Source organism: Silurus aristotelis (genome assembly GCF_946808225.1).
Source record: "Silurus aristotelis genome assembly, chromosome: 19".
In the NCBI taxonomy this organism is placed as follows: domain Eukaryota; kingdom Metazoa; phylum Chordata; class Actinopteri; order Siluriformes; family Siluridae; genus Silurus; species Silurus aristotelis.
Genome location: NC_139592.1, coordinates 23426327 through 23440045, shown reverse-complemented (window position 1 = coordinate 23440045; position 13719 = coordinate 23426327). Strand labels below are relative to the sequence as shown.

At 41.3% G+C, this 13719-nt stretch overlaps 1 protein-coding gene across 1 annotated transcript in view; it reads right to left on the bottom strand.

Moving 5' to 3' along the window:
- The window catches only part of col24a1 (collagen type XXIV alpha 1 chain), a 74341-nt gene that overhangs the window by 27479 nt on the left and 33143 nt on the right, over nt 1–13719 (bottom strand). Inside the window, exons 12-24 of the mRNA XM_083521445.1 lie at nt 13620–13664; nt 12150–12203; nt 11984–12028; nt 6968–7021; nt 6828–6872; nt 6207–6260; nt 6016–6069; nt 5556–5609; nt 3787–3840; nt 2553–2606; nt 2291–2335; nt 2068–2121; nt 1591–1635 (exon numbers count right to left, since the gene is read on the bottom strand). Of these exons, the coding sequence (XP_083377571.1) occupies nt 1591–1635; nt 2068–2121; nt 2291–2335; nt 2553–2606; nt 3787–3840; nt 5556–5609; nt 6016–6069; nt 6207–6260; nt 6828–6872; nt 6968–7021; nt 11984–12028; nt 12150–12203; nt 13620–13664 (657 nt within the window). The remainder of the gene's footprint in view (nt 1–1590; nt 1636–2067; nt 2122–2290; nt 2336–2552; nt 2607–3786; nt 3841–5555; nt 5610–6015; nt 6070–6206; nt 6261–6827; nt 6873–6967; nt 7022–11983; nt 12029–12149; nt 12204–13619; nt 13665–13719) is intronic.

The window sequence follows — 13719 nt, the reverse complement described above, 5'->3', positions numbered from 1 at the left end:
AACATTAAAAAAAATTAATAAATAAATACTGAATTGTGAAAATGTGCTTAAATGTACATAAGAGCATAAATAATAACTATAATATAGCACCCTTCATGCAGCGCACTTCTACTGTATAACGCGACCCGGAAAAACTATCGCTATGTTCCAGCAATCAACTATCGGTACCGATTAATTGGCAAAACCAATAATTCAGTTGATCTCTACGTGCTTTTCACCCTCTGCTAGGTGTCTGTAATGTGATGTGTTCTGGCTTCGGTTGGGAAAATAGCGAAAACAATTAAAAATATATTGCACCAGATTTTCAACTCTTGACACATGTGGGTGGTATTCTGGTGAAAAAATAACCCTTTTTCTGAACAACAAATTAATGGCATGTTGTTGGTTTGAACACAATCACTCACCATTCTGTCTCCACAGATCACAGTTTCAGCTTTCCGCTGAATTACGCTGTGTGTGTGTGTGTGTGTGTGTGTGTGTGTGTGTGTGTGTGTGTGTGTGTGTGTCAGTGTGTGTGTGTGTGTGTGTCAGTGTGTGTGTCGGATGTTGCAACACTGGTGCTGATTTTCTGGAGACGTTTCACTGGAATATTTTCAACAGTTCTGCTATCAAGAACAAACTCGCACAGCTGATATCTGATCTACAACTCGTCAATTTCCCAGACATCTCTCTCTGCTTTGATGTCTTCTCGTACAAGATGAAAAAAAGGCTTGTGGGTCAACTCTGAGACCGGGAAACTCAGCACTTCTGAGTTTGGACTAATTTTATTCTGTACCGTGTCCTCAGATCTGAGGAATCTGTCTACAAACACTGCTTCAAAAAACATACAAAGATCTCGGCTTCACATGAGAATGATCTGCCTATCAGGTGTCATTTAACTACATAGAAATGAACAATGATGTTTCCAGCACCGCAGATGCATGAACAGTACTGAACAGATCTTCCATTTGTGTCTTCTGGACACCAAACACATGTGGTTCTTCCGCAAACTGTTACCACAAACCTGGAGGCACACAATTGTATCAGACGTCTTTGGATGCAGCATGATATTCTCCCTTCACTTGAACCAGGAGACTCAAAACCTATTCCAGCATTGAGATGCCCCTGTGCACAAAGCCAGCTCCATGGAGATCTGCTTTACATGAGTTGTAAGATGTGGAAGATCTCTTGCAATAGAGCTCCAAAACTCCCCTACATCAGTACCTGACGCTACTAACACCCTTGTGTTGAATCTTCTCAGAGACTTTATGAAATGAGGATCATACCATTTTGGTTATATGGGGAGGCCCAATGTGTGATTTCACACAGAAATAGTTTAATAAGTATTTTTAATGTGCATGAATAAATCATGTGACTTTCCAAGATCCGTGACTGACACAGGTTCATGAATGTATATCTGTAAGATCTGCATTCTCATTATGCATCTCCATCTTCATGGTTTTTTATAAAAGTACCTCATTCTTATGTGTCATATATGTAAATATGTGTGTGTGTGATATATTCTGAAATGATAAATAACTCCACCGCAGGTAGAAACCTGTTTAACACTTTATTCCTATTCATGCTTTAGAAGTAACACGTTGTACTTACTGGAGGTCCGCTCTTGCCGACGTTCCCCTGGTCGCCGACTTCACCCTGCCAACATCACATACAACAAACCATGAATAGATGAAGGAAAAACAGGACCTGTGCTTCTCTCACTCACACGTTTCCTGTCTCATTCTTTCTTTCATCGCCAAATCTAGTCATTATCCTGTAATGACGGCCCTGAGAGAATTCCTGAGCCGTCATAATGAACCGCAACACGTTTTTTATCCACATCAAGCGACCCACCAGAGCGAAGCCTTCAGCACCTGGGCCGAAAACGCAACGCGCTGAGGGAACCCGAGCGAGGAAACATAAACTTTAACTAGGCTGAACTCGCGTCTGCCAAGTTCTCAGAAAGCTATTGTTCAAATAAATGATTCTGGTTGCTTTGTATTGACACAACAACAACAACAACAACAACAACAACCATTATTATAATCATTATAATTTTATTCGTGGAAGTAAATTCCTGAACTTTACCTTCAGTCCTTCAGGTCCTGGATCACCAATATAACCTTTCCGTCCAGGCCTGCCCTGAAACACACACACACACACACACACACACACACACACACACACACACACACACACAAAATCAGGATTACAGCATGAAATTACCACAAATACAGTAAACACACACACACACACACACACACACACACACACACACACACTTGTTAGACACACACAAATACACACTTACAATAGGACCAGGACCACCAGGTAGACCCAAAGGGCCTTCATCTCCCTGGAAAGAAGCACACAAGGAACCGCTTCAGTAAATAATCCAAAGATGAGGCAACATAAACACTTTATTTGGGACATCAAAACATTCCACTGGTCGTGTGTGTGTGTGTGTGTGTGTGTGTGTGTGTGTGTGTGTGTGTGTGTGTGTGTGTAAAAGGCAAAGCTGTTAGATTGTATAAACCAGGAAAAAAAACTATTCAAAAAGACAAGTTTATCACCTCTGTTCCCTTCGGCCCTAAAGGCCCCGGCGGTCCCCTCGGTCCATCGACACCCTACACACACACACACACACACACACACACACACACACACACACACACACACACACATGTGCGCACACACACACACAAACACACACACACACACACACACACACACACACACACACACACACACACACACACACACAATGATAAATCTGTTAAAATCTCAAGTGTTTTTTTGTTTTGTTTTGTTTTGTTTGATGGTCAAAATTCAAAAGTATACCTGACTTTTCCATTCTTATGTGGTTCTTCTCCAAACTGTTCCTACTAAGTTTTTGCCTTGACTTGAACTAGGAGACCCAAACCTGTTCCAGCATGGCACAAAGTGCACAAAGCCAGTTTCATGAAGATCTGCTTTCCATAGGTTGGAATTGTGTGGAAGATCTCCTGTTATAGATCTCTGACCTCAGCCCTATTGAACCCAATGAATGTGAATGCTGACTGAACCCCAGGCCTCCTCACTTCCTCACCTACATCAGGACGTTACTAACACTCTTGTAGCTGAATGAATCTCCACACAAAATCTAGTAGAACATCTTCCCAGAAGAGTGGAAGATATAACGGGTAATGGTGACTACATGTGAAATGGGATGTTTAAAAAGAAGCACATACTGTGGCAATCTCACAGTCAGGTGTCCACAAACTTTTGGCCGTAACATGTACGTGATCTCAGTCTAGAAAACGATGAAGTCCAGCTTTAAATCTGGAGTCAAAGTAGAATTCATGTTCACCACTAAACTACATGTGGAACCATCAGCTAAGTTGTAGGTTAGCATGTTTGCTAGCAGAAACTACCCGAATGCTAACTGCTAACTGGGACAAGTGTCTTATTCTCATCAGCATCAGCATCTAATAAAGATTAGATTTAGGAACTTTTCTTAAACCATCAAAAGGTTGTTTTATGATTTTATACAGTATATGGAATCATACAAACAAGTAGTGATGTTCAGAACTACAGCAAATAAAACAGAAGTAAAACAAAAGTATTAAAATATAAAAATAAAAACCTAGTCAGCGTTTACTGGGGTTGAAATAAATCCTGGACTGGACTCCAGTTCAACACAGAAGAGCATTATGAGAAAATATAAATAAATATACATTTACATTAAAAAGAACAGATGTCTGATCTAAGATCAGACTCCATACTTCTCTAATCACTACAAATCTCTCAGGAAAGTAGTTTCTTTACCTTTGGGCCTGGAGGACCGTTAGGACCAGGAGCCCCGATGTCTCCAGGAAATCCCTGAGGAAAAAAACGACGTCTCTGATCTCATTGTCTCTACGAGTCACATGACATTTTACTCATCGAGACACAGAATAAAGATTAATAGTGAATTCATGTCAGGGGATTTTATTTGCTATAAATTAGGAATTAATTTGTTCAGAAAGTTGATGGTGCAACCATAAGAGTCTGATTTCTTCTTCTAATCTCAGGCGACTAATTTGATTCCCGCCTGTGGCGCTTTGGTCATTTTTCTATATCATCTGTTTATCAAAGGTACCAAAACCACAAAAAGTCTGATCATTTTCAAAAGCATCAATCAGTCTGTACCTCCACAAAAAGTCTGATCTTTGTCTGCATTACTTCAGCCACAATGAGTCTGATCTCCGGGAAACATCTCAATAACAATACGGACTTCAACTCAAAATCCAATCACAGCATTTTTATCACAGTAGGTCACCCACAAAAATCTGATCTTCGTCCCAGACGTTTCCTTCACTATGAGTCTGATCTTTGGCTGAAGCTTCTCATATACAGTGAGTCTAATACTACTATTAGCATCTCAACAAAAAAAGATCTTATCTCCAGCTAGACAAGGAGCCTGATCTGTCAACAGCATCTTATCCACACTAAGCTGATCTAACAAAAATATATTCAACAGCAAGTCTGATCTCTTTCTAAATCTCTGTCTAATCTAAAGTCCAATTAACATGTGTAGCAATTTAGCCAGAAAAGTCCTGTTCACTCAAGAAATCTAATCTCAAGAAAACACCTCAACCAAAAAGTCTGATCTTTATTTTTATTCTATTTGTATTATAATTAAATTTAGATTAGACCTAATTTTATGAATATTGTAGATAGTACACATTTTTATCAGTTACGTTTCGTTCCTGAATTGAGTAAAAATTCAGTCTGGTTTCATCCAGAGTGTCGTGTGGACAGAAATCCACTAGATGGCAAACAGCTCGTGCAAGTCCTTCAATACGCAGACCTGAACTGATCTTCATCCAGCATCTGCAGCCCAGATGGAATCAGGTTTAACTAGACAGAGCCTCGAGAAAACTTCCACAGTGATTATTTCTAAAAAGTACAGCCACTGATGCCATGTCCAATCTAGACTGAGATGCTGAACAAAGCCTTGCTGTAAACACTTCTTATCTCCTCATGTTTCCCAGAAAAAACAGTTGGCATCAAAAACACTTGACTAATGGAACCTCAAATACAGTAACTATTATAAACGCTACTCAAGAGGCTTCTAAACCGTGCTGTTTGATTACCTAATGCCCCCGAGCTCTAATGCTAGCACTGCGCTAATCCCGGGGAGCTTAGTGACCTACAGCATTCACTTCAAACACGAGTACCTGAGTGCTTTCAAATCACTGACGCCAATTTATTATTTTTTTTTATCTTAAATCACCTGCTTTGTAAACTAAAGTTCTGCTAAAATGTTTTTTGAGACAGAAGTAATTAAATGACTTTAATATGCAGGTCCAAACACAAGACCAGATAATTATAGTATAGAATTTCAAAGAAACATTCTTCAACATACTGCATCATAACCAAGGACTGACATTCAGGTCAGTTCAGGATTTGAGGAACTCAGTGAGGAACCTTCACGGTCTAATCTGATGAAGAGCAAGTCATTTGCCTGGACTGATTCTATCATATATATTTTCATGTTTTTGAGTTTTGATGTGGATTGATGTGCATATTGGTGATGAGTTGGTGGTCCATACCTCAGGTCCAGGAGGTCCTGGTGGTCCTGGGGCACCTAGGTCACCTGTTTTTCCCTTTCAGACAAAGACAAAAAGGAGGTACGTGTAATTAATATGCTCAGGTATGCACAAACAGATAGAGGCTTGGTCTCCAGTAACTCAGGCTGATGTTCACCTATCACAGACACAAGACAAATGGACTCTAACATTAAGCCAACAGTGAATTCTACAGGAGCTCGACAAGTCGCGGCAGCGCTCCCTCGTCTTCCAAACTGGGCACAAGTACAAAATGGCAATCAACCCTGAGCTCTGTCTTGTACGAGTCACTCAGGAGCATCAAAGCTTCACCCACAGCACGGAGAGCTGGTGCACTGAAGGCTACGCAGGTGCTGATCTTGTGCAAGCTACAAACATTTTTTTTAAGAAAGTACATTTACTGAAGCTTTTATGAAGATGCTGTGATGAAGCCCATCTCACATACCATTGGTCCGGGTTTTCCACGTGGGCCTGGTGGTCCAGGAATACCTGCAGCCCCCTGAACAAAGAGGAATGTTTTGAAATATCGCTAAGCACCTCAAATCTCCATTCAGGATTTAAGATCTAAATGTTAGCAATTGTTTAAAAGAGTTCAGAAACTAAACAATTAAAACGTTCCCCTTCCCATTCTCTTACCTTGTCCCCCTGGTAGCCATAGTCTCCCGGTTCCCCCCGTAATCCTGGTTCTCCCTAAATCATACAGAGCCAAACAGAGATTATGGAATAAACACAGCACAGCATGATAACTTTCAGGGATTAAAATAATTGCGTTTGAACTTCCAGTGCAAGATCATCTCCGACCTGATTAACGATGTAAAGTTTTTTAAGTACGTTCTTCATAAAATCAAGAATTACTTTGGTGTAGAATTTGGTTACAATCAGGAATATAGGATGCTAGCATGAGTTCCTCAGCTGTTACACAGGCCTTTGTATGATCTTACTAGGTTTACTTCTACTGTAGGGTAACGTCACAGTTTCTTTTTTTGTAATTGGTAATAAATGCTCACAGAGGTGATGAGCTTCCTCTATGAGCTTCCTCTACGAGCTTCCTTCATGAGCTTCCTCTACAAGCTTCCTCTACAAGCTTCCTCTACGAGCTTCCTCTACGAGCTTCCTCTATGAGCTTCCTCTATGCTCCCATAACCGGCATCCGTATTTTGCCAAACCTCAACTAAAACCCCAACTGCGCATAATCTGCATGAGAGCTGCATTTTGAATGTCAACAAATCACATCAATAATAGAAATATTTAGATCACCTTATCACCTTTCAATCCAGGTGGTCCCACGCCCCCTGACAGGCCCTGCCAAACACAAAAAAGGCGGAGGAGAAGTCCTCAGTGTCCACCTGAGAAATGCACACAGACTTGCACAACATGACTTAAAGACTGGCCCTTACCTGAGGTCCGAGAATGCCGGGAAGTCCGCGAGGTCCCTCAAGCCCAGGGTTCCCCTGAAAACAAGAACACATCAGTTAGAAAAAAGCTTAATGCTAAGAAGTTCTCCTTCGAATTGCAGAGTGGAATATCCAGGATGAAGAAAATGTTGGCATCAGGAAAAGGATTTATAATATGTCTGAAGTCCTAAATGACTCTGAATGGGAGGTTGGATTGGACACCCCAATGCCCAAAACTCTCACAAGATTTCCTTTAAAATAGCATGAGCGCTACTTTGGTCTTCACCAGAGTTTCCCGATTTGAACCACAATCTCGCTAATAACACTGAATATGCAGAGAAAGTGTGTTCTTCAGCTTTCTTCATTATCGTCGGTCCTCCATCCTCTGGTCACAAGGAGAAATGCGAACAAACAGCACATTTATGGGGTAATCATGGGCAGATGATTGAGAAGGTGGTAGTTTAGTGGATAAAGCATTGGACTTCAGATTGAAAGTTGTCAAGTTCAAATGGCGTAAATGTAAAAAAAGCTAAAAGTATTTTCCAGCAAGTTCAGTAGGTGCTTCTAAAGATGTGATCCGGTGTGAAGTTTAGAGTTAGAACTAAACCCTGCAAGAACAGAAGATCCTCATGAGCAGGTTTAAACACCTCGGGCTTAGTTAATGTGACAGGCACCAGATGACAGACTAATGAGGAAAATCTCAATCGATCCATCTTTTCATATCATGACAACTACTCTGACACAAATTTCCTCCAGGTCTCAAACAGTACATTCCAAGTTGTCAACACATTTGAGAAAAGATGTAGATCTGTGCCAGGTCTCTTGAGCATGAGATCTATTACACATCTAATTCAGAAACCACTGCAGAGCTTGGAGGACGTACAGTAAACCACGAGCAAGGGAGGTGCTAATGCATTTACCTCCACAAACCCAGTGACGGGATTCAGGTAAACACTTTGAAGTTCCAAAAGGATAAAACTGACTACCATTATGATGTGTGAGGTGGCAACAAAACGTTATGAAAAGTAAATGTAGACCTGCTCTGTTTACAAGAAAGTACTTTATTTATCTACGTTTCCCCCCAATATCACCTTTAAAATAGTCCCCTTGCACAGCAATACGGCTCCCCCAGCGTTCCTGACACTTCTGGACTATGTCCTGGAAGTTTTCTTGTCAAAGCGTGTGAAGAACCTTCTGCAATTCGTACCGGATCTCTGCATCTGTGTCAAAACAGTGACCTTTGAGCTGCATCTTAAGCTTCGGAAAAGGAGGTGAAGTGCGCTGGAGTAGGGTGGGTGTGGAAGTGAGAACGTGTTTTTTCACGTGTGAGAAGAACTCGGTGACAGGGTGCTCACGTGGTCAGAATCTCAGACACTTTTTTAAGTTTCCATACTGGGATCCACATTGTGCTCTTTACTGTCCCCTGATTAGCATCCATAGTGGCTAAGACCGTACTTCTACATCTGATCGTTCATGACGCTGATTCCTTCCATCCTGGGTTAGATGTTTCCTGGTCCTGTATATTGGCTGGTTCTTATTATGGAAATGTCATAGTTGAGGACCATGACAGAAAACACTAACCATATGCAGCAGTCTTCATTGATGTTCATTGAGCAGTATGGCTGGTCTCATTGGAACCAGCTTCTTCAACTAATTCTAATTCCATACACACCCAGACCTTCTACGCTTTTAACACATGAGTAAACTTGGCCATCCTTTCTGCACAACGTCTCGTGCAGCTGTACTATTAGCATTGGGATTCCTCGTAGCATTGTTAGTTCGTCACCTATAAGACCATGCAACATGAAAGCAGAGCACAAAGTGCACCTGGAGCAGCTGAAACAACAGGAATTGCTCAGAAAGAGAACAAGAGGCCCTGATGGTTTGGTGGGAGGAAGACAAATCGCATGCACTTCATAAAAGTGTTACGTCTCTTTCAACCGACCGACTGCTTTAACAACAGTGATGAGCGATGCAGAGAGAAAAGAGAAGAGGAAGCAGCGTCTGTAACACGATCATGTCCTCACAAATGTTTCTAGAAGAAGATAATAGACGACCTGATCCTGAACTGACTACTAGCAGCAAAAGAACCTTGCAGGGTTGTGATATTTCAGAGTCTGCTGATGATTGCTGATGATTGCAGAGTTTATCTAATTAGCATTAGACATGCTTTTGATCTCATATCCAGTGGTTCAATGGTCCATGTGTGAGTCAAACAGGTTTCTTCTCAAAGCTAAATGTATAAGAATATTTATGTCTGTACTTTTGAGAGTCACTAACAGCTGGAACCAAATTCTTTGTGTGTGTCATCACACTTGGGCAATAAACCTGATTCTGATGGTCACTGCCCGAACTTTAACCCTGTCTCCTGTACAACGAAGTCTAATTATAAAATGTAATCTTATAGTCTAAACCAGGGATCCCCAAACTACAGCCACCCACATTTAGAACAGTCTTCTGAACAATACCAGAAACATATTTAGAAAAGATACTAATATATATTTTACACATATTATACCTCTATTTGATAATAAAGGACGGCTTTCAAACTAAAATGTCCTTTAGTATTACTAGAGGTTGATGCACCGATAGTAATAACTATCGATTATCGGCAAAAATCTATACTGATAGTTTTTCCGGCTTCCTGTCCGCTGTCGTTACGAGAGCGACCTCTAGAGGTGAATCACTGACTCCAGGTGCAGTTTGATTTTAGTGCAAAACAAAAAAACCTCATCAAACCAGTCAGTCTCCTCAGACCCTGTAAACCGTTGTGAAGTCATCCTAGAAGATACCACAAGCATCAGGATAGACGTGTTTTCATCACAGATTCAGTCTGAAGCAAGTTTTGATTTGTAGTGATGATTCTGTTCGAAAGGACAAGTGAAAATAAATAACAAACAAACAAACGGAGAATCCCGTCTGTACACACGCTCGAATAGAAAGTGTATGTATGGAGAACATGGAAGATCCAACACACAAGGAAAGTGGAAAAGCAAAGCAACTCCATCTGTTGGAATGCCATTGAACTGTACATCTGAATTTCATTCCAGTGCCTGTGAGTAAAAAAAGCCCATTTTAACAAGTAAATCGCGCTGGATCTCCTCGTGCTCTCCACCTTACATGAAAAATACATACACAATAAAATAAAGAAAAGCTTTTCTTTCTGGAAGCAATCAAACCCTGGCCACATGTTCCACAACTGCTGGACTACAGCACCTGAAATTACTTCATTGATCACGTTCAATAGGGATGTCACAATCCACACACCATGCTGAAACTTCTACATCTGGCCCTCAATGGTTTCCCGAGTTTTTCCCGGAGAACAACAACAAAAAACCTTTTCCGATTTAGACCACGCCCACTTTGTGTTACAATTGCAATACAGGTCATCGAAGTGGGAAACAGAGCAATAGTCCAAGATGAAACCACTGACATGAGCAGAGAGACGACGGGTTCCAGTGCTTCAAACCGATGCTCATGGTGATGGAGTATGACGTAGAGTGAAACTTTTTACGACTCTCCAATAATGAAGAATGTACATTAAATTTAAATATAAAGTATAACCATTAGTATAAAAAGGTCACAAGGCAAGTAGAATGTAAAGAACACAATCAAAATTTATGAATAAAAAAAATAAATAAATACATTACAAAATACAAATAAATAAAAATGTTCTAATAAAAGTGAAGGAAACCTTTATGTCCTACATTAAGCAGTGAAACGAATGCCCAGATGCAGCTCATTTGCCTGGTGATACATCAAACTGAGCGTTGTGGAATCTGTGGAAAGGGTTGGTACTGACAGAGCTGGGGTTCTGCTCCATGTGCTACCCATTACTGCATTTCTAATTGGAAGACACTCCATTACAGATGACAAAGTACCAGAAGTACCAAAAAGTACTCAAAGCAGTCTCCTTGTAGTTTAGGGGAAAATCTACTCCAGCAACCAAGTAAGAACGAGGAGCGAAGGAACGCAGGGAATCTTGTAAGTTTTATATCCATGGATTTGTGCAGCTGCATGGGATTAACATACAGTACATACAGTACAGCTGAGGTGCAGGAAAGAGTGGAATTCTGAAGGTAAGGAAAATAAAACACCTGTGGATTTGAACGTGCCAGAAAACCAGTGCACTTTTCTGCTTAAATCAGCCACACATATGGCTTCAGGGTTATGGCTGTGGCCTGATACAGAAGATCACCAGTAAAGAGTTCCAGGCACTGTGCAGCTGACGAGACGGGTTCTCCACCTGGCTCTCCAGAATGACCTCATGACCTTTACCAGAGGGAATGTGGCTCCATTCTCATACAGCGACTGATACATAGTACTCGTGCTAATCCTTATGGGTCTCTGTCCTGCCTTTTTAAAGACAACAAGCCCTGAAACCGCTGACTTCGATAAAACACTCGTTCAGAAACGTGATCCTTTGAGGTGGCACGTTTGCGGTACGAGTTCCTGTACAACTGTGGAAACAATGACATATTGAAACTTTGTAGACCTTTTATTTGTGGCCGAACTCCTCTCAGAATTGTTGCTTCAGAAAAAACGAATCGACCAATCAAAATACGTCACATCACAACCCAAGCCAGACCCTGCATTAGGCATTAAGTCGTTAAAATGCGTTAAAACGCTGCTAATCCGTTTCTTGGCGAGAACCCGAGAGCTCTGGAAAAACATCGTTCCTCACACCAAGAATAAATGACCATTCTGACTTCTCTCCCAGGCTGAGATACCAAAACAGCGATAAGGAAGAAAAATGCGTAGTCATGTTCTCATGGAAGACAGATGTGAAGGCAAAGGTGATGAAAAGCTTCTGAGGTGTTGAATCTAAGCCAGCGTTTCCCGAAGCATCTTTCAGAGCAAGGTTTGCTTCTGATGTATAAACAGCTGGGATGGGATCCGAGTGAAGCAGTGATGTGAAATGGTTCCTGATGCCAGTTTCATTAGAACTGGATTATAAACTGTATGCATGAGAATTGCATAAGAACTTGGTTGAGACATGTGTATGCAGATGGTACTCACTCTGAGGCCTGGAAAGCCGGCGGTGCCAGTCGCTCCCACAGTCCCCTGTAAACCAAACACACACATTTAATGATGGAACTGTGAGCTCCAAATGCCAATCATAAGAGTGTAAAGATCAAAACACCTCTATAAAAGTCACGGAATCATAAATACAGAACCATCGTACCTGATTTCCGTCAGGCCCCGGAGGACCCCGTTCCCCGACGTCTCCAATCACACCCTGAAAAACACACACACACCTAAACATCTCAAACCTCTCTTCACAGAGATCCTACAGTCCCTGTAAACCCTTTGTCGAATTCCAAAAAAACGCGGGCAGGATTTTACTGCTTTATATGCTATAGAACAATTTGTGCTTCTGAAACGCCAAAGCAATCCACAGGAGATTTTTCTCAGATCCTGAAGATCCTCTGAAAGTCTTCCATCCTGCTTTCATCCAGTCAGGGAAAGCTGTGATGAGGCGGACTGACCCCCCGAACGCCGGGACTCGTGTCCACTTGGCAGCGTCGCTCTATTGTTCTAGCTTTTATCTACTGTGATCTATTGAGTATTTTTCTTTATTACGAGGTCACAGTTATGTTATGAACAGAGACTTCACTTCCCATTGCATCTCCACTCATCTACCTGGCATCAGTCTGGCATATCGTCACAGTTCTCTGCCCTATAGAGTTCACCGTTAGCGCTTTCTAGTGCATTATGGGAATTAACTGTGACCCTAGCGATTGTTTTTATATAAAATGTTATGCGATCTTATAGAATTTTCACACAGACTCTGTTAAAAAAGGTAATTTTCTACCAAATTCAGGTCTACAGTGGACTTTTCTCTCACGGAAAAAACCCAGTGATTAAACTGAGCCACAACATTTTTATTCTAACAACTATTTCGTATTTTTCATTCGAGAACCAATAGGATGAAGTTCTTTTAGTGTCATAAACACTACTTTTATTTCACATTCATGTCACATGGTTTTCTTGAGATTTCAGTTTTGACTCCGCCCACTGGCTGGTCATTGGTGTGGTTTAGTATGTGTTCAGTGTCCTCATGTCTCAGGAAAACGTTGATATCAACAAAATGTTTCTTCAATTTATTTATTTATTTATGGTTATTATATTCATTTGACTTCGTTCCTTGAACCCACTGTGCAGTTAAAATCTCACCTTTCTATCCGTTTTTGTGCTGGTGTAATGTTCATTGCTCCTCACTTGAAGATCTGCTTTACATGGGTTGGAAATGTGTGGAAGATCTTGATCGGCCTGCTACAGAGCTACTGAACACTTTTGGAATGAATGTGAACACTGAGTGCACCCCAGGCCTCCTCACTGCCTCACCTACCTGACTTTACTAACACCCTTATGGCTGAACCAATCTCCACAAAACCCAGTGGAACATCTTCTCACAAGAGTGGAGCTCATAACAGGAAATGGAGGCTCAATGAGCTGTATTCTGGAAACGGCTGTATCGTGGTTGTGTAAAGTTGATATTTTCCTAGTAAACTTCAGTTTGCTGCTCATTTCACTCTTTTCATGAACACTGATTATGGAGACCTGAAGAATGCAGAATGTGCGGTATTTTGGCGCTTCCTCTCAGACGCATCACTGCGGGTTGATTAAAATAGAAAATACGAGAAGTTTGTACCTGTCTTCCTTTAGGTCCGATCTTCCCCACAGGTCCCAGGATCCCCTGCAGAAGAGTGAGAGATCAGTGTTACACGTCCAGTTCCACATCACTGCAACGA